Here is a 24,335-nt window from a genome sequence, read left to right on the forward strand (position 1 = left end):
TTATGACATTGGTTGACTCATATCAACCTGTGTTGCTAGGTGATGTTATGACATTGATTGACTCATATCAACCTCTAATGTCACATCAACCAGCTGATGCTATGACATTAGTTGACTCGTATCAACCTGTGATGTCAACCAGCTGATGTTATGACATTGGTTGACTCATATCAACCCCTGATGTCACATGAACCAGCTGGTGTTATGACATTGGTTGACTCATATCAACCTGTGTTGCCATATCAACCAACTGGTGTTATGACATTGGTTGACTCATATCAACCCGTGATGTCACGTCAACCAGCTGGTGTTATGACATTGGTTGACTCATATCAACCTGTGTTGCTAGCTGATGTTATGACATTTATCAACCTGTGTTTCCACATCAACCAGCTGGTGCTATCACATTGATTGACTCATATCAAGCCGTGATGTCACATGAACCAGCTGGTGTTATGACATTGGTTGACTCATATCAACGTGTGTTACTAGCTGATGTTATGACATTGATTGACTCATATCAACCCATGTTGCCATATCAACCAGCTGGTGTTATGACATTGGTTGACTCATATTAACCCGTGATCAGGGGCGTAACTAGGATTTATGTGTGGAGGAGGCAAGGCTGTATAATGTGGGCAGTGTCAGGGGTGGGTCTAGGATTTTGCTAAGGGGGGCACACTCACTGCAGTGTGCCGAAATGCGAAGCATTGAGCCTTCTAGGGGGGTCTGGGGGCATGCCCCCCCCAGGAAATTTTTAAAAATTAGATGCTATTTCAATGCATTTTCACTATTATCTTGTAACACACAAATACTACAATAACAGAACGTATAATCTGATCTGTGCAGGTAAATCTGTCTGTCTTCCTTTAATCATGCTCACAGTCTATGGATCATGATCATTAATGATGATCACACATGACAGCTCTTCACTAAATGGCTCCCATATACATAGTACATGTGCAACTTATTATGTATGCACTTTGCTATCTATAAGTAACGAAGAATGATATGAACTCAAAGTAGCATAGATAATATTAGATTCAGCAACTAGATCAGTCAACCTGTGGTTTCCGAAGGTGAGCACATGGCTAAAGTTATACAGCCAGGTGAAAGTTAATTGTGAATGGTGCTTTATTTTAATGTTTCAACCATCAAAACTTTCACCCTAAAATTGTGATGTGATATCAGGCATACAAGATAAGTAGTGGAAAACTGGTAAAAGAAAGTTATATACTTGATTCTAGTTGTGTCCTTCCTAAATGTATGCTCTTACATGGCTTTGTTGTTAAAGTAATCATGTACATACATACAAAGTATTCAATTTAGAAACAGCAATGTCTCGGTTATAAAAAAAAGTCATTAAACTCAATTATTTTTCTATCTTGTTTACTTAGTGTAGTATCAACATCGCCTGCCTGGAATACCCGTGGAACAACATCACTTGCTTAGCATCCAGTGGAACAACATCGATCACTTGCTTATCATCCAGTGGAACAACATCGATCACTTGCTTATCATCCAGTGGAACAACATCACTTGCTTAGCATCCAGTGGAACAACATCGATCACTTCCTTATCATTCAGTGGAACAACATCGATCACTTGCTTATCATCCAGTGGAACAACATCGATCACTTGCTTAGTGTCCAGTAGAACATCCTATATGCATATTACACACATTACTATTATATTTGCTTCACATAGCAAATCACTAATAATTACACTCAACAGAGACACTACACTATCTGTTAATACATGAAGAATGGTGCACTAGCCTTAAAATTGTCTACAGTGTTGATAAGCACAAATTTGACCTAATTTTGGAAACCCTGCACAATCAACATTTGAGATTACACCATACACAAGACGACTACACTACAATTTCCGTGCTAAAACTCAGTTGTAATGTCTGCTTTCTAGGGATGCGTTTCTGTGGGCTTGTAACGATATAATTATAAGTTCTTTTACAACATGTTCACCCTTTAGTAGTAAATCTGACTGTAGATAAAAGACGCTATGATCTGACGAAGTGATCGTCCTGGAGAATACAGAGGATCGAATAGTTCTTTCGCGTCAACAAATTAAAAGCGGAAGTCAATCAATTCGAGCCAATCAAATCGCTGTAAGAGCTTTACTGTAATCACCACAACAGTCAGGTTCGCATGAAGACATAAATCAAAGTAGAGCAATGAATGTTAATCTTGAAATGGCATCCGAAAATATTCAAAAGTTGAAACAAAGTGATTTGATTGGCTCAAATAGAATGTACGTGACTTCCTCTTTAAATTTTTGACGCGCAAGAACTATTCTCTTTAAGCATGTGTAAAACAATTCTCTCACGTGCTGACATTAGGCTGGGCTGGCCAGCGTGCCCGTGCTGGGACTAATACTAGTACTAGGCTTCCCAGCAAGGAATACGGTAATGAAATCGGCTACCAGGGTAGTACTTTTACATAATTAGTGCCGCGAGAATAAGTAATTATATTCTACATTAAAAATAATTATGACACGAGATTAAGGTAGGCATTCCAGCCCAATTTTGAAAAAACAAACTTAATATATATGCTCAACTGATAGAGTAATGATTGCTGATTTCAGAATATGATTACATAGTTTGTTAAGTTGGAGTTTGCTCCTTTGGCAAGCACAGAGCTTAAAAACCGAAAAAGGTACATTTTCCTCCAGGGTTCCCCATACATTTTATAGGTAAGAATAGCACATTGTCAATAAATCCAGGAAGCCAGCTAGTACCTTGGACTGACCTAAAATAGCAGTTGCTCCATGCTGCAAGTTTGTACAAGTATTGAGAGTACTTTTGGGGTTTGTTGAATCTCAGTGATCTTTGAATGCCTTGTGGCAGGCAAAAATATTTCACCTATTGCACACATATCATGGTGGATCACTGGCAAGTAGTAATACCAGGTGAGTCAAGATTGGGTGCTAATCAACTTTAAAAGGTAATTAAACAACCCAAGTAGAGGTTTCAGAAAGATCCAAAGTACCTTAGGTGGCGTTGTGGTTTCAATTATGTCATTGTTATGCCGCCTTTGAAGTGGCTGATAGTTTGAGGATGGTGACCATAGCCATTACAAATTGCTGTGTAGCTGAAAATCACTACTCCACACAAAGCAACTGTGTGGTTCAAACTAAGCTGTACACATAATCACTGTAGTTGTACCCATGCTGAAAAGCCAAATAAATTTTTTCCCGGGCTAGATGGAATGCCCTTGCCTACCACCCCCAGCACAAGAGGCAAATGTGCTGGACTTAAAGCCAAATAAATAAGCACTGGTGAATGCCTTCCATCCGACACTGTTTTTTTTTTAAGTTTCGAAGTATTCTACATACATCACAGGTCTAAAAAACGACACAAAACTCACTTAAACTTAACGCGCACCATAAAACTAAGGTTTTACGTTGGTCATCGTATGAACAAACACCATAGCGAGTTTCATCTTCCTAGAAGGCTGTATGGCTGAGCAAACCCAAGTTAAACACGAGTAGGCAGGCACTTTGTGCCAGGCCCTAATTAAGGCAATCACGTGATCTCCTCGTGTACTTGACTACTGGTGTGCAGAATTTCGTGGCGGTATGGACATCACTTTGAGTGATAGCGACACCAACGAACTTCCAATATTCTTCGGTGATTCGAAGTCATGTGGTCTTCAGTCCTGTCCAACCAAAGAATATGTGACGGACAGCAGTTTAGCAACAATGGATTTCCAATATTTGTCGAAGAATCGGAAAGTGATACTAGTTTACCGATCTTTATCGAGCCAGTAGTTCACAGCGAAGATGAAGGCGATAAGAATTCAGTTTTACGCGTGAATAGTACTCTCAAGTCACCCTAAAAAATAGTACCAAATGACCAAGCTGAATTGAATCCCTCGAGAACAAATGCAACAGGTAGTTGCAGCTGTGAAAACACAACCGTAGCTTTAACTCTACCTACAAATGGCGGAAAGAGGTTTGCTCCACTTCAAAGCAGCACGCCTGTGAAGAAGCAGCGTAAACAGCAAACAATCAATGCCACTGAAGAACATACAATTGATGCCACTGAAGAGCATGAGCGTTGCACAGCAGGTGATTTAAGTGTGTGGAAACTCAGTAATGTTGTGAACCTTAATGGCTGTAAGGAGAAGTGTGCTACCACGCAGCATGGACTAACTGAATATGACATCCTGTCTGATCACTGCGGATTTGATGGCAAGACGCAACCAGAACAGAACAATTGGATAAGCCAATACTTTGGCACCCACTGCCCTTCTTCTAGTTCAGATGGATCAAAGGATATAAAAAACACATTATACATTGTTAGAGGAAAGCCGGTTTGCCTAAAGGTGTGGCTCGCTGTACTTTCTCTGAGTGCATCCAGGTTCTATAGGCTTCGCCAGCTATTTGTTGAATTTGGTGATACAAGCAATGCTGTGCAACTAAAACGAAGGAGGTCATTGTCTACCAAGACGAAGGATGCTTTAGCATGGATGGAGCATTACTTCAACAAAGTTGGAGATAAGCGTCCAGATAAGGAGTCAATCTTATTACCAACCTGTTTAACTGAAAAGCGTATTCATGAAATTTTGATAGAGCAACTCTATCACGGAGACACCTCCAAAGCCATTTGTCTGTCACAATTCAACAAGCTGTTTAGAGAAGAGTTTAAGAATGTATCCATTCCAAAGGTTTGTTTGTATATCATATACCGAACATCATAGATACTGAGATACATACTCTGGATTAAGCGAAATATAGGTTGTGTGATTATGGGCTAGACTGTGTTAACGTGTTGTCATCTACAAGTCAATTTTTATTAGGCATGATCTCTTGTCTAATCAAGAAAGGGTATTCTTGAAATGTTTTCCTTATAATTTATTTCGCTCTCTTAAGGTATATGAAAACTTTTGTAGATATTCTATCCATCATTGTTACCAAAACAAGGCCCTGCATACTTTAATTTATTTAAATAAGTTGTGTACATCTGCTTGCGTGTTTGACCATGTCATGTGTGATATGCCTTCATTTTTACTATTTTTCACCTTAAGACTGCTTAGCTGATTTTGTGATTGTCCCTGTTGTCTTGTGCATTTGCATACTACTGTATGTTATAGTTAGTAGTCGACTCATCATACAGTACGATAGTACTGTATAGTATGGACATCAATGGTTGGTGGGCATTGTCCACGAAGAAATCAACCTAAAATCGTCTTCACAAATCCTTCACAATGACTTGGTAATATTGGTCAGGCATAAACAAGCCAAAACGTCTCTTCAGAACAACCAAAAGCGTTTTCGATGAGGTACTATGAAATTTTTTAAATACTTTATTTTTAGCGAATTTTCCTACTGACTGACTGCCTACCTGCCTGATGCATTCAGTCAAGCATAGCGCAAATTTGGCTACAGCCACAGCCTTACTCCTTTGGGCGGAAACGCTTAGATTTCACGGCGAAAAAATCTTTCATGATATTAAATGCCTACGTGTATGCATTACTTTTACGGTTTTAGCTTTGATCCTTCTTTATGGTGGCCATTGCTCATCTGTACGGCTTCCATCAGAGGTCATGCACCATCACCGCACAATCAACACGTGTGATGTGACAGTATTGTAACACTCACGTGATTTTATTAGAGATACACCATGAGATGTGCTGCTGCCTGTTCAACATCTTCCACAGTGGCGAATTGGATCTCGAACCAAGTTGGATAGCTCAAGGTAGTTCTTCGAGAATTATTTCTAGAGGCACTTGTTTCGTATTTATAGTGAAACAAGATAAAAATGTTTAGTTACTACTGCAAGTAATTTCATTTATAAAAAGTACACAAACAAGTATAAGTAAAAAATAGGAATTTTCAGTACGAGTAGGAATTAGAAATTTTCAAATGCACTGCTAAAGTAGGGATTAAAATGCATGCATTCAGTTGTTGAGTTGTGTTTTGCTTCAACAGCTTGTTTCAGTGCCTTTTATTGCAGTCCCAGAGGAGGCTGTCTGGCATTTCATGTGACTCACAATAGCGCAATACTAAACTGAAAAACAGTGGGGTTCATTAGATCATGCTTCACGTAAGCTTCAAGGCAACGTACTTTGTTTCTGAAAGCACTCGGGTTTCGGGGTGAAATTTAATAAACTGCAATTTGATTCATACAAGTACTGCACCAGACTTACCACGTGCGCTTTCTATAATGAACAGCAACCCTTCACTGTGTTATACACTGCGATCGTTGTATTACCCTCCTCAATAAACGTTATTGTGCGTAATTTGTTTTAGTGGCGCTTACAATTCAAGCTTTGTTACCAGCTTAATTGGTGGGGTTCACCGGGGTTCACAATCAATGCCGTTGCGTTTAGAAATATATAAACTTTCAATTGCACTATAGTTTTACTATAAACATCTTGAAACGAAGATTTTCATTGAAAATATACAGCTCACGTGAACGCGTCCAACCTCCTCTGTTGCAGTCCCTACTCATACTGAAAATTCCTATTTTTTCTTAAACTTGTATACTATGATGTGAGCAGTATGAACAATTTTATCTCAACCTATACAGAACTGCTGATTGGTGATTTAATTGGTGCTGATAAGATTAAACCTATAGTCTCCTTACGTAGTACTTGTTGACTGCTGGCACTTTCATTTTTTTGGGTCAATTATAGTTACACAAGTGTAAGCAAAAATTAGTAATTTTACATCCAATTAGGGATCATAGTAATAAAAAGTAAAGAAACAAGGTGGTTGCCTATATGCCTGCAAATATAGTAGTGGAAATTTAATCCCTAATTCAGTCTGCAGAATCTCTGTTGTACAGCTATAGACTGAATTAGGGATTAAATTTCCACTAGTATATCTGCAGGCATATAGGCAACCACCTTGTTTCTTTACTTTTTATTACTATGATCCCTAATTGGATGTAAAATTACTAATTTTTGCTTACACTTGTTTGTTAACTTTTTTGAAACATAATTACCATTAATTAACTCGCGCCTACCGCTTCTGAAGAAAGGATGGCACGCCCTAGTGCGCGCCCCATAAATTACGCAGTGAAAAATTTTCTAAGCCAGTGCACCTTATGTTTAACTAAATTTAGCTCATTATAAATGGGAAACAGCTTGAAAAGTACCTCCGCAATGATCCTCTGCTACTACAGAAAATACGGAAAAATCGCTTGCCATCTGTATCTGTAGGCTTACTAGTTTACCTTACTAGGTGCCCCATTTCATAAGGAAGAGAATGAGCCAAGTCCCATCTCCGTAGCTTATTTCTTTCTCGAGTTATGATGGATTAAACAAGCGCCTGTAATTTTTTATCCGTATAAGCACAGTACAAATTGACTATTTTGCTCTTCCTGCTGTCTATCGCTATAACTCCACAACTATTCATCAGATGAAGCTATAACTTTGGCAGCCCATTGTTTTTTCCCTCTAGATAACCAAGAAGACATAAACTGAAGTTTGAGAAAAATGCAAACTAGTCGGGTTTTTGCTCAGCGGGTCACATATATTAACCACATATTGTTTGTTAAGTGCACCTTCAGTTCTGTTAATTAACCATGGTTGATAAGAGCATTTATGAACACAAAGTTTCCGTGCTAGTTACAGCTGTGCAAAAAAAAAAGAAATGCAAAGGGCTCGCTTACACTTTGAGGCTCAAAGTTTACAGGATTATTGGGGCGTTACCATTGATATAACTAGTAGTGTACCTTTCACTAGAGAAATGCTGTCACCTCAGCTATAAATTCATGCTCTTCATGACGGATTTGCACACAAACTGCAAATTGACTGTGAACTGCACCACCCTAACAGAACAAATTCATGATGAACTTCTCTATTAGGCAAGCACATGCACGTAACAGGTATATCCTAATTCAATTTTTTTTTGGCAAACTTTTATTATACGTATGCACATAACAACCAGAGTCTACGGTATTGTAGAAAATGCATGTCACAAGAAGAATCATACTCATATTCAGTAAACAGATCTAAGTGACCAATGGATTTGTCTGTTAACCCTTTAAGGACCAGCGTCGTACATGTACGTCCAAATATAGCCTCACGCGAAAGCCCAGCGTCGTACATGTACGTCCAAGACGTTAAGTAGTAAACAAAGAGCCATATCTTCGCAGTATTAGAAGCTATGGACTTTAAACAAAGACGATTTTGTACGCCATTAGTAGGCGATTCTTTTGATATACAATGCCAATATATTACGTGAAACTACACTAGAAAGAACTAGCCTTCTAATTTTAAGTATACTATATTTACGTAACAACAAAACTAACCTTGTACAAATCCGTCCATAACTTTCGCCTAGTAGCTCATATTGAGCAACAACAAACTTCATGGCGCTCTTCAATTAAAGACGCATCTAATGATATACACGATCACGTGATGGCGCTCTTTAAAAGGGATAAAGCAATGGCTTGTAACAGATCGCATCGTGTAGAAGACAGATCGTCACCGGTGTTACAAATCGCTTTGCTAGTTGAAAATGGTAAGTTCTACACACTAATAACTTGGATATTTCTGCTTATTATTGATAGGCGAATCTGTACTACAGTTTGTATTATCCCTTCCTACTTCTTGCGGTTTTAGTGACGCTACAAACTTGCTAATTAATAGAATACGCAAATTTCATAAAACTTACGGGTTTTCAAGGTAGGCACTGCGTAAATTACTGTGGTCCTTAAAGGGTTAATGATTAGTAAGAGTATCTTTGCTGGCATAAAGGACATAGGAGTTATGAACCCTTGTTTACGTGTTGGTAGAATTTTACGTAAATGTAGATGTTTCAGCCTTCTTGCTCAAAAGCATGGGCATATGTAGACCAGTGATATTATTATTATTATATTATCGATCATGACAAAATTATCATGATAGTCGATAGTGTTCAAAAATTATTATCACACATCACTACTTTGCATACTTCTCTTAAGTATCAGGCTCTCAAAATTCCTGCCCTGGTCAGAGTGTAGCTTCTGAGGGGGTCCAATTAATGTGAGGCCCGCACTATCTTACTGCTGTCTGATCGGATAAGGGTACAGTAAAGGCCACTTTGAGAAATGATCTTGTGCAATGACCATGTATTGGCTTCCTTGACGTGACATTGGCAACTTAGGAATATCAGCTGCCACGAGCTCCCATGGCCTGCTGCTACCACTGGCTGCAGTAGAGCTGGATGCCTGCTTGCTGCCTTAGTCCATTGACAGGTGGCATTACATTCTTACCCATTATGCTGCTTCATAGAGTCTTGCCATCATTCTGTCCGCTCCTTGGTGTCCAGCCTTATCGCGGGCATTCATCAATAGCTGTCTCTGTAGAGACTTTAGCGCTATCAGGAGGAACTTTTCTTCTTACATGGTACTGTAGGTATAGACTTTACTACAGCACAGGGTCATGCATGGTCAACTGGCACCAGATCTGTTGATACCTCTTGAGAGGGAATTTTCTCCAGTTGCTGGTGGATAACAGTAATGTCATTTGCTGAAGGACTATAGAGAGGGCTGGGTCTGACCTCTGAGCTGCTGCGAGCACATTGGTGCTAGTTCATTACTGATGGCTACCATGGTAACAGGTTTACGGGGAAAGCGCAGCAGCATGTTGATTACAGGATCCCTCCTAACTAAAAAAATTGAGTCCTCGCAACTGCAAGAACCATGCACCTCTCAAGTGTGCATTTTTTGATTTGATTTCTGTGAAAACTTCACAAACAGAGGAATATATACAGATACTAGAAATAATAAAAAATTTAAATTTTCAAACAAGGATTAGGGATCACTATAAAAGCCAGCAAACAAGAAGGGATCGCTGAGGTGATAATGTTATCCACAAATCCCTATTGACTCAATATAGGAAATTTTTTCTTGTGGACTACTAAAGCCTCTCCATGTCAAGTGTTAATTGCATCATGTAATTCATTTTAGGTTAATTGAATCAAAATAGGGATTTGTGGATAACATTACCACCCCAGCGATCCCTTCTTGTTTGCTGGCTTTTTCAGCGATCTAGGCCTATTCCTTGTTTGAAAATTTTAATTTTTTATTATTTCTAGTTTACGTACTTTTTTCTTAATCCATTTATGGATTAACTTGTAGGTGTGCATGCACACACTCACATACATGTACTTACATTAAATGCACACGCCCACGGATACACTTTGGACACGCATGTACTGTAGCTACACCAATTAGCAGTTTGTGCGTGTCCATAAACGACAAATATCTAGGGTAGTATATTTTATGTTTAGTATTCACACACACACACACACACACACACACACACACACACACACACACACACACACACAGATGGATAGTCACAAGCAATCGTGTAATCTCGAAGCAAACTCATGGCAGAGTGGAGAATAAACATTTTGTAGTTAGCTGCATGCAGCTATAGGTACTTGGATGCATGAACTTTGATGTTTTTTGTTATTAAGCAAAGTCTGTGCTACAGCACCAGCTTATAATCTGGATGATCACTGTTGAGCTTGCTTCAAGTTCAGTAATTTTAACAGGAAGCTAACCAGCTGCAGACAATTAGCTAATGTGGCACCACAAGTTAGTGACCACAACATTCCATTGAAACTAAGAAAGAAATCCAATCCAGTAGTTGGCGCAAGGTGAGAGGCTTTATCACGAGTGAACTGTTGTATCATTCTTTGTATTCACCCATAAAAGCGATGCAGAATGTCTCAGTACAGTTTATCAAAGGTTGATAAATCCTTGCCATGATCGCGCGCTCAGTACCCGCGCACGTACACAAACCATAGGCAAGAAAAACCACCTAAAAGCAGTCTCTTGCTCACAAAATAAGCTTCCTCGGCTGTATTAATCTTTAATACAACAGATCTGGCAAAAAACTAACTCATTCATGCCACAAATCCATTGATAAGAGCGGCATTGTATGGCTTCTCGTACGGGCAATGGCGTCTGAGCAAGAAGAAGCGGTCCCGTTTGGGCTGTTCCGGCTTGAAAATGAAGTCGAAAATAACTCACAGACACACACTAATCCACTTAACAAGCCTATATAGCTACTTTATATTTCAATACTCTGCTTCTAAAATGAGTTATGCCTGTGAAAGAATATTATGAATATGAATATGAAGATGAAAATATGAACAAAATGGCAAATTTCAATTTTGGCTGATATTCACATTCTGCTTCCTTTTTTACTAACTAGGGGACCTATATTCCTTGTAAAGAACCACTAGAGGTTGGTTTTAGCCTGAAGAATGCTTTTCAAGGTGGGTTTTAGGTGTATGTTCTATTAGAGTTTTTGCAAAAAAAAACATGGGCGATCCCTATAATGAATCCACTATCGTGGTTCATGATAATATAATACAATAATTTCAGTTATTGATTGCCAAATAATAGTTACGTAGCATAGATTTAAATATGTCAATGTTTTCCACTTCATAACTAGATCACTTTGACTGTAGCCACTCTAAGGGTTTGTGATCTATCTCAATCACCAAATGTACGATAGTATTGTAACTTGTGGATTTCCCAGACAATAGACGGACACTCCTTCTCAGTGGTGGTTCTGCTTTGGTCAGTGCTCGGCTGGCATATTCAATCACTGTGCCCTGGCTGGGGAAAGGGCTGCACCAACACCAGTGTCTGATGCATTGGTCATAGGCACAAACGTGTCATGTTTTGTTAGGTAATTGAGTACAGGAGGGCTAACTAGGGCATGTTTTAAAGTGTGGAGAGCTTGTTGATGTGCACCCTCCTAGTTATTACGTTTTTGTCTGTGGGTGCATTGAGGGAGCTGGCTATGTGTACTTGCGGGATAATATGGTGTAAAAAATTGCAAGGCCTAGAAGTCTGCAAAGGTCCTTCCTTTGCACAGGCCAAGTTAAGATGTCCTTACTCTTATCTGAGGATGGCTGGTTCTGACGACACATTCTTATAGGCAGTTCCTTGTATTATTCTTTTGAAGCATTTATCACTACAAGCATTTATTTTATAGGTGTTCGGGAAAATAAGAACAAATATGTTTATGGATTTATGGCATATTTAGTAGAAAAGAACATCTTTAAAAAAGTAAGTTTTATTTATTTTTACTGCATACATGTGTACATACATCATACATATTAATTTTATAGCATTACTTGCAAATTTGCACTGTATGTATGCAAACTATGGCTATAGGGAACAAAACATTTGTGTGTTGTTATTTATTATGTCTTTATGATATGAGACGTATAGTAGAGTATAGCCATGCTCCATATCAGCATTGAAACTGGGCCACGACTGCTGACCTGGATGTGACCCGGATCAATAAAATTGAGTCAAGTGCCATGTGCTTCTGGCGGCATCGGGCAATTGAGCACGCTAGATTTATAGCAGCAGTAGCATGCACTAATACCAATAAATGCATGGCTACCATGAATTATGCAGATGTATTATACACGAAAACTAATTTGCTGTAAGGGCAGAGTATTTTAACTCCAGTGATTAGTGGGTGTGGCTCAATATATAGTCTGCAAACAGCAAATATGCAATTTTGTTAGCGTATATTCACATACAAAATAAGGGGCATGGCTCTGCTGTTCTTGCAGGCAGTAAATGGAATTAGAATAAGTGGGCGTGGCTCAAGAAGGATTAGGAGTACAACAGTATACTACATTACACTTTTCTATTGTGAAATTCTAATTTTTTCGTACGTTCTGACCCACTCAAGCAGGTCAGACCTGGATGATCCAGATAAAATATGACCCGGATGACCCAACCCAGTTTCAATGCTGCTCCGTACCTATAGAATTTAATGATTTTTTACATCTGTTTCAGATTGAACTTGGATTTTTAATGGTGGGTCATACCCACGAGGACGTAGATCAACGGTTCAGTCGACTATCTCAATATTTAAGCAAAAATTCAGCAAGTACAATAGCTGGTAAATATGTGTACACTGTAGTAAACCTGATGTTGCTCATATACCTACAACAATAGTGTATAATGTTTTAGTAGTGGGTTACTGCCATCAAAACTAACCTGTGATCAAATATAGTCTTGCAAAACCACAACTTTTATATGTTTCAAGCCAGGCATGCACCCACTTGGTACAGCTAATTGTGTGTTTTGTGTTGTTTCCTTGACCAAGAAACCACTCCAGCCTACCCAGCTGGTGTTGGGGTAGCTGGGGCACCTAATGTTAACTCCAGAAGCAGTGTGTGTGTGTGTGTGTGTGTGTGTGTGTGTGTGTGTGTGTGTGTGTGTGTGTGTGTGTGTGTGTGTGTTTACGCCTTGGATGTCCAGGACTGGAATGAACATTTGGAACCTTTGTACATGTGTGTACTGGGAAGTTTTTGTATCTTTTAGTTGGTTTTACTCAACCTACAGTCTTCTCTGCAAAGTTGTAGATACCAGATTTGGTTGATTTAATACTAGTGACTAAGAATATGGGTGGTGCTAGGTAATTATAAAGATTTCTATACTAGTGACCTACCATTTTGGACATGAAATAGAGCAGTAGACTTCATGGTTTACTGGGACTATAAAGTATATGGCAAAATGTCGTCGTCCCTGAGTATTTGTTGTGTTAGAAAGTTCAAATTTTACTTTTTAAGGTTTCTTTCAAGAATATCACCAGAATGTGTCATGTCATGAATCATACGTGCACTTTTTTGGTTGTAGCAATGCTAGAGTCAGCGAAAAGAAGTAATCCAGATGTGGTCCATGCGTCTGTGGTAGAAGAAGTATATAACATCAGGGAGTGGATTGCTCCTCATCTTGAAGAAATCCACTACCACACTGAGCCACACATTTTTATGTTCAAAAAAGATGGATCAGGGAAAGCCGTGATGCAGTACAAGTTTTGGTCACATAATGATTGGATTGGTAATTGTGTCCTTTTAAAAGTAAGTGCATATTCCCACATATACCTCCAATTCATTGTGTCTAAATGAATGTGCATTAATTGTGATACATGTGTGACAACATACATTGGAACCTGTCTTAATGGCTGTCTATATAGAAAGGGCACCTGTCTGTATTCCCAAATTAATACAGTCACCTGCCTATATGAATTGTGACTCAAAGGCGACCACTTAAGATGGGTCTGCTGTAGCAGAATTCTGCGGGGAGAGTTTGGCAACCTCTGCAATGAAATCTCACTGACAATAAGTATATCCATCATCTTGTAAAACTGCTGTGAATCCAGTTTGAACTTTGATCCTACAAAAAATACAACAGATAAAATGCAAATAGAAGCTACTATATGTAGTGCTATTGTTATGTATTAGCTAGGGAAGCTGTTTCAGATTAAAACAAACTGTTCTTTTGTGTATATAGTTCACTCATGTGGATATATAATTACCAGGGTTCTGTCCACACTGGTCAGTAGTGGTCAAAATGATCACTACCTCTAAAATCTGACTAGTACCTTCTTAAATCTGACCAGCACATATATGTCACTTACATACAGTATACTCAAATATAAAAGGCAGCATGCACATCAATTATGAAAAGATTAGGTCACCATTCAGGAATTTCTGGGAAATTTTTATTATATTGTTACCTTTTGCAGTCATCCCTGTTGTATATATAAATAGACTATTTTATAAACTTGTGAGAGTAATTCCAAGGTATTATTTATGGTTTACTGGTGGTTTTCAGTCTGTGCCAACCGGAAGACCAGAGCTTATCCAGCCATCATTGGCCAAGCAAGATTTGGGACAGCTGAAGAAGGATATTGTGAAGTATGAAATTGCTGGAGCTATAAAATCAGATGATTTAGTTCAATGGAAGGAAGACATTTCAGGGATTGAAAACCGTTTTGGAAGCACCCCACAAAGTTCTGGTTGGATTTTAGACAGCATAACAATGGTAGATGAACGGTGTGTTGCACCTCCTCAAAAAGATTGCTTATGTATTATTTATATGTATTTCAGGTTTACAGCGTCCAGTACTATAGATGTGCCAGTTAATCCAAGGATTCAGAACTATGCTTCCAAATATACTAATCATCGTCCGGTCAGTATATGTAATTGTTACCAATTCAACCTTATTTAATCATGGTTTCCCATTTTTGAAATTTAGTGTTTTAGAACCACTTTTAAACCAGACGCTTGCCTACAGCTGGCCGTGGGCCACCTAGTTTGCTGTAATTGTTTCTAAAATTGGATGTATGTGTGTGGGTAGGTAGGTAGTGGGTACCCACCTACCTACCTACCTATCTTTGTTTGTCTGTATGCACCCACATGAGCAAACCATTAAGTATTAAAAGCAACCTGTATACAAAGAATAATTAAATGCGAACTGTATAATGATCATGATTGTTTCCTTAGGAAAACATTGGCTTGAAGGTGGGGTTCTTTTTTAAGTTTAGAAGCAGGTGCAGCAACTCCATGCACGTGCAGGCTATTTAAGGTGAACTTTCCTAGTGGACCATTCAGGTGTTCTGCAATTATAACCAGCGTAGTAGGCCATGCCACTAAAGCAAGTACATCATGATTTACGAAATACATTATAAAATAAAGGGATTTAAAACTTTGTATGTTACTACATGTATTATGAAGAGTAAATTTACTCTTGCTTTAATTGAAAGTAGTGTCTCATATTTTCCCTTTTGCCGTTCCAGTCATGAACGGCAAAAGAAACTTACGGAATGTTTTGATTCAAGAAACTTACGGAATGTCGTCACACTGGTTATGCTTTATCACCAGTACCAGTTCTAGCTGAATTTTCAGTTCTAAAATACATTGAACAAACTGAATTTTCAGTTCTAATATTTCTTGAACAAACTGAATTTTCAGTTCTAATATTTCTTGAACTAACTGAAATTTCAGTTCTAATATTTCTTGAACAAGCTGAATTTTCAGTTCTAATATTTCTTGAACGAACTGAATTTTCAGTTCTAATATTTCTTGAACAAACTGAAATTTCAGTTCTAATATTTCTTGAGCAAACTGAATTTTCAGTTCTAAAGATATTTTAAGGAACTGAATTTTCAGGTCTGCATGCAAGCACTCATATTATATGTAACTTGCTACCAAAAGAATCTGTTTTGTTTTGTTACAGATACAAATTGGAAAAAAGAAACCTGCTCGTAAAGGCCCAGACACTATACCTACAGAACCAGAAAGTATTGCTCCGTCTCCATATGAAGTCGGTGACTATGTTTATTTGAAGTGCCAAAGATACAAGGAATTTTTACCACAAGTTGGTAAAGTTGCCAGTATAGGCACTACAGTTATCAAAGTGGGATGGCTCGAGGGAGACTACGATGAGAAATTCAAGTTTTGGATAGGACGTCGCAACAAAATTGTAACTGAAGAATTTCCAAAGCAAGCAGTGGTCGGAAAAATATCATTGTCACCATCGATGGAATTATCCAGTGAAGATATTATAATGATGAAAGAAAATTATGTAACAGCGGAATTCGTATAGCACTTGTTTTTGTTGAATGTTTTTTGATGCTGAAATTTTGAATAAAATTTGCTGCATTTTGAAATTTAACTAAATTACCAAATTTAGTACTTAATTGTTGATTTTGACGGTACTCCTGCAAATTTCAAACAAAATTGCTTAATTTCAACGTGCAATAGGCACAATTTACAAATAATTGCCCATTTTTGCTCAAAATTTGGTAAAATAGTAATTCCCACTATATAATATTGTCTGTTTTATACAAAAATATAAACATATCAGTAGAGTCAATTCTAAAAGATCTCCTAATAAGCCCAAGAACCTGTGTAGCCTTGACTGCAGCTTTTTGGCAGTGTAGAGATGGCTTGAGATCACTTGTGCACCACACTCCAAGGTCCTTCTCCTCGTTCACTAGTTCTAGGTCAGTAGATACATTTGTAGTGCCATCATACATGGTGTATGAAGCAGGAAGAGAGTTACTAATCTGCATTACTTTGCATTTGGCTGCGTTAAATCTAAGCAACCAAACACTTGACCATTGCATTAACTTGTTGATATCATGTTGTAGTTTAAGGCTGTCATGAAAAAGATTTAATGACCGAGTATATCTTGGTGTCGTCTGCAAACATCTTCAAATTACTCTCAATGAGGTCAGGCACATCGTTGACATACAGTATAAATAACAAGGGACCCAAGACTGAACCTTGAGGTACTCCACTCTGAACATTAACCCAATCTGACTGAGACCCATTAACCACTACTCTCTGAAAACGATTTGTGAGAAAATTGGATAACCACAGGGACAAGTTTCCACGCACACTGTATGCTTCAAGTTTAGAAATCAATCTACGATGTGGTACAGAGTCAAATGCCTTACTGTAATCCAGGTATACCACATCAACTCCATAACCCTGGTCCACTGCACTTGTCCAGTCTTCAAAGGTTTCCAACAAATTAGTTAAACATGACTTGTTGCACACAAAACCATGTTGCTGATGGTTAAGAATGTTATTTTCTAAAAGAAAGTCAAATAACTCCGTACGAATAATAGATTCTAAAATTTTAACCACAGTAGATATCAGACTGATTGGTCTGTAGTTGGTAGCCTTAAACTTAGAACCTTTCTTATATACTGGTATTACGTGGGCTTTCTTCCATTCGCAAGGGAGATCTCCACTAGTCAAGGACTGATGGAATAGCATGGTTAAAGGAGTGCAAAGTGTATGGGCACAAGCCTTGAGAACATAAGAATGGATGCTATCTGGACCAGGAGCTTTATTATCTTTCAGAGTACTCAATTTCTCCAATACAATAGACTCAGATATGTTGACATCACATATAGATTCTTCATATCTAAAAGGAGGCGCTGGAATATACGATAGATCTTCTTGAGTAAAAGTTGACTCAAAATATCTGTTGAGAGCATCAGTAATTTCCTCATCACTGGCAGTGGAAGAGCCATCAGTCTTCTCTAAAAGGCCAATACTAGGCTTAACCTTTTGTTTAGATTTGACGTAGGAATAGAAGGCTTTTGGGTTGGACTTAAATTTATTTAAAAGTGATTGTTCGTATGACTTTTGGGCAATTCTAAGTTTACATTTGACTATATTACGTTTGGTCTTGTAGTTAGCATAGTCAGCACAAGACCTAGTCCTCCTATATCTAGAGAAAGCAGAATGTTTAGCTTTGATTGCTACAGATATACTTTTTGTCCACCATGGAAGAGATTTGCTAGCCTTAGGAGTAGAGGTAGGAACAAACTGGACCGCAGCATCATTCACCAACTGTTTGAATAGTCTCGCGTGGCCAGACCCTTTTTTCCCCACCCAATATACGGAAAAAAGCGGTCTGGCCACGCGAGACTACTGTTTGAATACCTCCCAATTATCGTCTATGCTATCACTACACATACGATCTGCCCAGTCAATTCCCATGAAGTATTCATTCATACCTTGGTAGTCACCTTTTCGATAATTTAACATGGGAACTTTAGGTTCCGAGAGAGGTGGTATGTCATAGCACTTGTATTTCCATACAAGGCAGTAGTGGTCACTGCTTCCCAAACCTGACCTGCAGATACTTTACTATTTTCAATGTCCAGACATTGACTAGCTATACTGACTCATCACTAACTTTATTATCATCAGAGCTTTACTTGTAGCTATTGTATTTCAATCGAGCTTCCAATAATCATAATCATCAACATTATATTTAAAACCAGACAACGAGACACGAGACACATTAGATATAGCTATAAACTGCTTTACCATGCCTTGGTACTAGCTAGTTGGCACATGACTGGATGTATCCTATAAAACTCAAACCCACAATGTAAACTGAGCACTGAATCGTTCCGTCGAGTGTAAACAAAACTGTGCATTTTACTTGTTTTCAGGAGTCGTTTCACCAGCCCTTGATTTTGTGGCTGTTACAGCAGAAGTTATACTTATGGTGGCGAAAATTTGCCCATTATGTTCCTGATTATGCTCCATTATGCCAGCATTATGCTTTTCATCCCCTATTATATGCCAAAAATTATGCCAGCATAATCGACGCAAGCCTACTTCTATTTTCCCATTGGTTTTTTGTATTCTGAATGCATGCATGATCCTGTTTCTGGTGTCAATACAGTCCTGTAAGTCCAAGGAGGCAAGAGAAGGATCCAAGGGGGTGGGGCAAAGCCCCCTGGCCCTGCTCAGATCCGCCTATGAGCACACAAGTAAGACTTCTCATGATTTTACCTTACTACACAATTGAGACAAGTGGCTGACACTGCATAAGAACCTTAAACCTCCCAGTTTACTTTGGGGTTGGCTTGAGTTTAATAGTTCAACTGGAGAATCTTGGATACATTCCCAGGAATCATAATTGACATCTGCTACAGTTGCTGTATCATGACTGTTCTATTAGAGTATCTCAAAAAGTTTTGATGGATACCCTTGATCAATAAGATTCCTTTTACACTGTAGCTATACTACTTCCCTGCTTTGTTCCAATTTTTCAATATCTTTGTATTTCCAAACTACAATAGTCTGGTGTTTCTGCTGCAAGCCCACACGTTCAGATTTCATTGGGGGTTTCTGGAACTACAACCCTAAATATATCTCTGATACATGTACACACTTATTGAATAACCATTTTCGATTTTGGATAAAAAAAAAGGTATAGAGACTATTACATATTACATGGTAACTGTCCCACACGCAGAAATTTGCGCTGTTAGCTACCTATAGACATCTTATACACACTTGCAGTTTCTACATAGTAATAATAAAATAATATCATGACAAAGTGTATGATACCTACATACCATCAATCAAAATGTATAGTACTGAATAACCATGCATGTCCTGTTGTGTATATAGGTTAACCCAGCCAGTATACATTGATAGTCTTTAATTTCGCCTTTCTCCTCAAAATTAACCAGCATGTCAATTGTCTACTTCCAGATCATTTGTCAGATGCCACCAAATAATTTCTGGTCAGCACCCATATAGTAAAACTGAAGATGTAATAATGGTGCTTTATGTAAAAAAGTACTTCGTATTCAGATTTTAATCAAAGCCAAGCTTAATAGGTATTGTCCAGTGCATAGCTCCTTTATTTGTATGTGTGAAATGTTTAAAAAGTCCTAAATTTGTAGTTTCATAAGACAAGGACTTTTCTTCTACCCTGTGTAGCAATGTAACCATTCCTTCTCCATATGCAGAAAAAGTAATAGGAATCTCTGCTGACTTATCATAGATCTTCCTCACTAAGCTACTGTTGTATTAGAGTACGCACTACTTGGACACCTATGCTTAATCACAAAAGTGTTCAGATAAGCAAATTTGTTTAAGTTTGTTCAAATACTCTAATAGAACATACATTAAACAAAATCAATTGACAAATATTTAATATAATAGTCGCTTCTATCAGTTTCAATTTTGATAATCAGGATTCTACTGTACATGATTGTTTCTAGGGTAGGGGTGTACCGATATGGATATACTGATAATCTATTAATCTTAGCTTCAAAAATACTGTACCGTATACCAATATTTTTTTAAGTGTTGGGTTGTATCTAAACATAAAAGTTCTTCAGTATGGGCACTAAAATAAATATTAAAAAATGTACAATAAAAAGGCTAAAAATGTGGTTGCCAAAACATTTCAAAAAGAAAAACCAAAACCTGTGAAAAGGTAGAATGAAAAGACCCAAGCAAAGAAAAAAATACAGTTTAACAATCTTACCATTGGCCACTGTAAAGCTATTAGCAACTTTTGTACTCTACCCCCAGTTCTACAAGACCAAGTATACTAAAAGCTCAACAACTATAGTAGCTACTTGAGTGAAATATTTGCTAAAAAGTCAAGATGATACTGATACCGATATCACAATATTGGTAACAATACTGATATTTATATCAGTGCACTGGTACAGTCACTCTCTGGCTAGAAATTTCTGTTCTTTATATATAAGTCATTGTTATAGAGAAATGTGTGTGCAGACCCTCAGCACTAACTACAAGGAAGAATGTAAGTAGAATGCATATAATAAGGTAGTCTTTTTAAATAGGAAATACATACAATGTCCAAATTTGGCTACCTAAACTCTCCTCCAAAATAATTATGGTCACTAAATTTTGATTTAAAGATGACCATGTGTATATTAGACTTGAGGAACTGTTTATTATATACAGGTCCCACCGACCACTTGAGAATACATGCATCATTATTACAAAATTTTATGTAATATTTCCCTTTGATGTCTGAAGAATCTAATAGACACCTGTGGCAGGGTTGCTAAATATTTAGTAACCTGCATGTAGTCAAGCCTGCGGTTGTTTACTATGTACATTTATTAAATAAAAAAAACAAAGCCAAAATGAACTATTAGCTTACTTTCTGGACTAGATAGGTGTCATTAGAATTGATCTAGATCTTGATACACCAATGTCACAGTATGGCACTGACACAATAAACTTGAAGGGCTACACTCAATGCTAGTACCCATGGTTTGCCATTTTGTTTGTTTACTTTCTGGACGGTGTTTATATAGGCATAGTAGCTACTTGATACACCAAAGCCATGATGTGTACATGCAAACACCATCAACAGTTACAGTTTTCCACTTTCTTTCACTCTTTCTTCACTTGTTTCGTCTAGGAACAATTTTCTAATGTACATAGAAATAGAGTTAGAATGAGCCGATATCGGTTTCTATGTTACTTAGAGCCCATGTGGGCTTGGTTACTCACAATTAATTACAACACCTGACATGCCCTTGCTAATTAAGTTTGTGGGTAGCCTCGCCCACATCTAAATAGCATAAAAACCAACTTGTTCTAAGTTAAGGTATAAAATACTATAGTCATTAATACTTCATATCATATGACGTTCTGCATAAAAATTGGCCTTATGAAATTTAGTATGCAAAGAAACAAATTTTAGAGATCCAATGCAACAAGTGTTTCAAATCAATTCAAACTGCGACCCACTGTCTGTTTATATTGATGCATACTATACCAAAGCTTGGAGTAGATCAATACCACCTGGTATTGGTAGTATTGATAGTATATACATAGCTCTAATATACAAACACAATTAAAGCACGAACATTGACTGTTTGATAGCCTTATTCAAATACATGAATAAATGCATCCCTCGTTGCATCTCTCCTTGAAGGTAATAAGTACAGTCTATTGCAACATGTACTATCACCAATCATGATCATGAACAGTGTACGTATCATTCAAGTTAACAAATCACTATCACCTAACCCTGCTGTTTTGACCAAAAGATCCAACCATTCTACTCAATAGATAGTAATATTCCGATATTTCAAAGAGGCCCTTCTATATGAAAATATATTTCCCAGATCTGATGTTCTTCGAAAATAAATTCCCAGTTTTTGAAGTAACTTGCCGTCACTTGATCAAACATTTTGGCGTGGACATGTAATCACTCATGTTTAAGTTCAGTATTATTGATTCTAATGGTCAAACAGTGTTGCATCAATAGCCAGTAGACAGCTGATCCAGAACTGCCATTGTGCACTTCCTAGCATAGGAATAATTGAGCTTGTGGGTGATTAGAATTTGCTCTACTCAATTGACTCTCCCAGTCATCAGTAATTCAGTTATCGGCAAGCATACATGCATACCAATCTTTTGCAAATTTTGACACAAATTTTGGGTGAAATCATAGGTGTGATGGATCTATGGTGAAATCCATCCAGACTTTGAAATATGCACTCTTCAAACAGTACAAATAAACCAATATGCTTAGTAGTTGCCATCTGATATTAGCTAATCATAAACATATTGTCTTGTTCCGTTAGTAGTGGTAATGACTTGAAGGTAATTACTGTACAGTCATGGGCATTGCAAAGCTTTACTCTTGTCATCAGGAAAGTTGCAATGTGTTTAATGGTCAAACATTTTTGGCCTTAATAGGCAGGTGGCAGCTTTAGAGACAAGTGAATTTCACTTTTCTCTAATGCTGCTGTTGAAAACCATCATAGAAACATGACACTAGTGCTGAAACAAATAGCAATTTTTACTATTTGAATAGTCGTGAACATCACTTTTATGGAATAACCTTAGTGTGTATAACTTTGGACCAGTAGGATGACCAAATAGAACTTTTTTGGCAATACACCATTTATCTGGAACAAAATTCCATTTAGCATTTTATCACTGTCAAGTCATAATGCTTTTTGTCACACTATTAAGCATTACTTTTTTGGTTCTGTGTAAGGCTTTCTTTTACTTAATTGTCTTGTTTGTGTATTTTTTGTGTTTGTGTGTAATTTGTTTGCGAGTATTTAACTAATAATTAATAATCACCTCCCGCCTGCATCAGTTTTTGTTCCATTGGGTGATGGGAAACAAGCAATATAATAATGATGGCCTTACAGGGATTTGATTAAAAGTACCTCAAGATTCAGTCTTGAGATTGCCATTCTCAAAAATTTTCCACTTGTGGTCCACTAAAATTGCAACTTCATAGTTCTGGTCATTTTCACAGTCCACTATTAATATAAAATAAAATCTTATAAAACAATAGTTTGATCTAAAGCACTAGTTTGTGCGTCACTGTAAGTTTGTTTGCTATTTCCTAGTTCCAGGTCTCAGTCACTTATCTCAAATTGCTTCCAGATTCAATGTTGCCACAATTATGTAATCTATGTTTCAACGAGGTAAATATGTTCCCACACTCCCCTGAAATCCCTTCAATGAAATCCCTGAAATCCCGTCAATGAAATCCTTTCATTGACGTTTTGTTACTTGTGACAATATAGAACAAGAAAATACAAAATTAATATGTAATTCAAATACAAGAAAATTTTGTTATATGTACTCCCCAGTCTGAGGTTTGAGGTAGTTGTAAAAATAGTTTTTTTAAGCTACTGACCTGGTCAGTTTAGGCCACTTTGACAAGCCTAAATTTCCATGAATTGGACTTCTTTTGGCATCATTGTCTTCGCAGAGAGTTGCTCTACATTTATCAAATTCGAAAAGTTACTAAACAGACTCGAGGTAGGCAGTACATGATAATTAATTTAATTTTTAATGGTTTTCAATCAAAATGTATTGGACATGCTTGTTCCAGCTGGAATTTTTGTCATGAACAAAAGTATAGCAAATGTCTGCAAATTTCTTGATATAAATAATGAACTTAGGCCAGGCAAACTTGATTAATTGTTTCGCTCCCCACCCGTATCCCTTTTTACCCCACTGCCTCTAATTTCATTGTTGCTGTTATCTATCATGTGACACACGTATTTTGATGCTAAGAAGGCTGGCTATTGTTTTACAGCACACTAAATGCCACTTGCACCTCAGAAATGTTGATAAAACCTAAATACTAGTTCTTACAAGGCTTTAGTCAACCTTCATAGTAACAGCTTGATTTGGAGTATTTTCTTTAATAATGAAAAATGACCTCCCACTCGCATGGAAATCCAATTTTTTTTTGGAAA

The 24,335-nt window shown here is 37.6% G+C and overlaps 2 protein-coding genes across 3 annotated transcripts in view; both read left to right on the top strand.

Moving 5' to 3' along the window:
- LOC136263621 (uncharacterized) overlaps positions 1–24,335 on the top strand; it is a gene marked incomplete in the record, with an annotated part of 463,802 nt that overhangs the window by 358,645 nt on the left and 80,822 nt on the right.
- On the top strand, positions 3,551–16,591 carry LOC136263522 (uncharacterized). Of its 2 annotated transcripts, XM_066058132.1 has the most exons (7): positions 3,551–4,685; positions 11,970–12,043; positions 12,791–12,896; positions 13,637–13,860; positions 14,618–14,838; positions 14,893–14,974; positions 16,022–16,591. In XM_066058132.1, exons 2-7 carry the CDS (start codon positions 12,008–12,010, stop codon positions 16,388–16,390), a joined length of 1,038 nt encoding a protein of 345 aa, XP_065914204.1. In that variant the 5' UTR covers positions 3,551–4,685; positions 11,970–12,007; the 3' UTR covers positions 16,391–16,591. The 2 variants fall into 2 exon arrangements, with proteins under 2 accessions (XP_065914204.1, XP_065914199.1); XM_066058127.1 differs by lacking the exon at positions 3,551–4,685 and having other exon boundaries at positions 11,366–12,043.

This window comes from Dysidea avara, chromosome 1, assembly GCF_963678975.1.
Source record: "Dysidea avara chromosome 1, odDysAvar1.4, whole genome shotgun sequence".
NCBI lineage: Eukaryota > Metazoa > Porifera > Demospongiae > Dictyoceratida > Dysideidae > Dysidea > Dysidea avara.

Coding starts and splice junctions, on each gene's coding strand:
- LOC136263522 (XM_066058132.1), top strand. CDS start 12,008: ATGGCATATTTAGTAGAAAAGAACATCTTTAAAAAA. Junction 13,861..14,617: donor GTAATTGTGTCCTTTTAAAA/GTAAGTGCATAT, acceptor GGTGGTTTTCAG/TCTGTGCCAACCGGAAGACC. Junction 14,839..14,892: donor ATAACAATGGTAGATGAACG/GTGTGTTGCACC, acceptor TATGTATTTCAG/GTTTACAGCGTCCAGTACTA.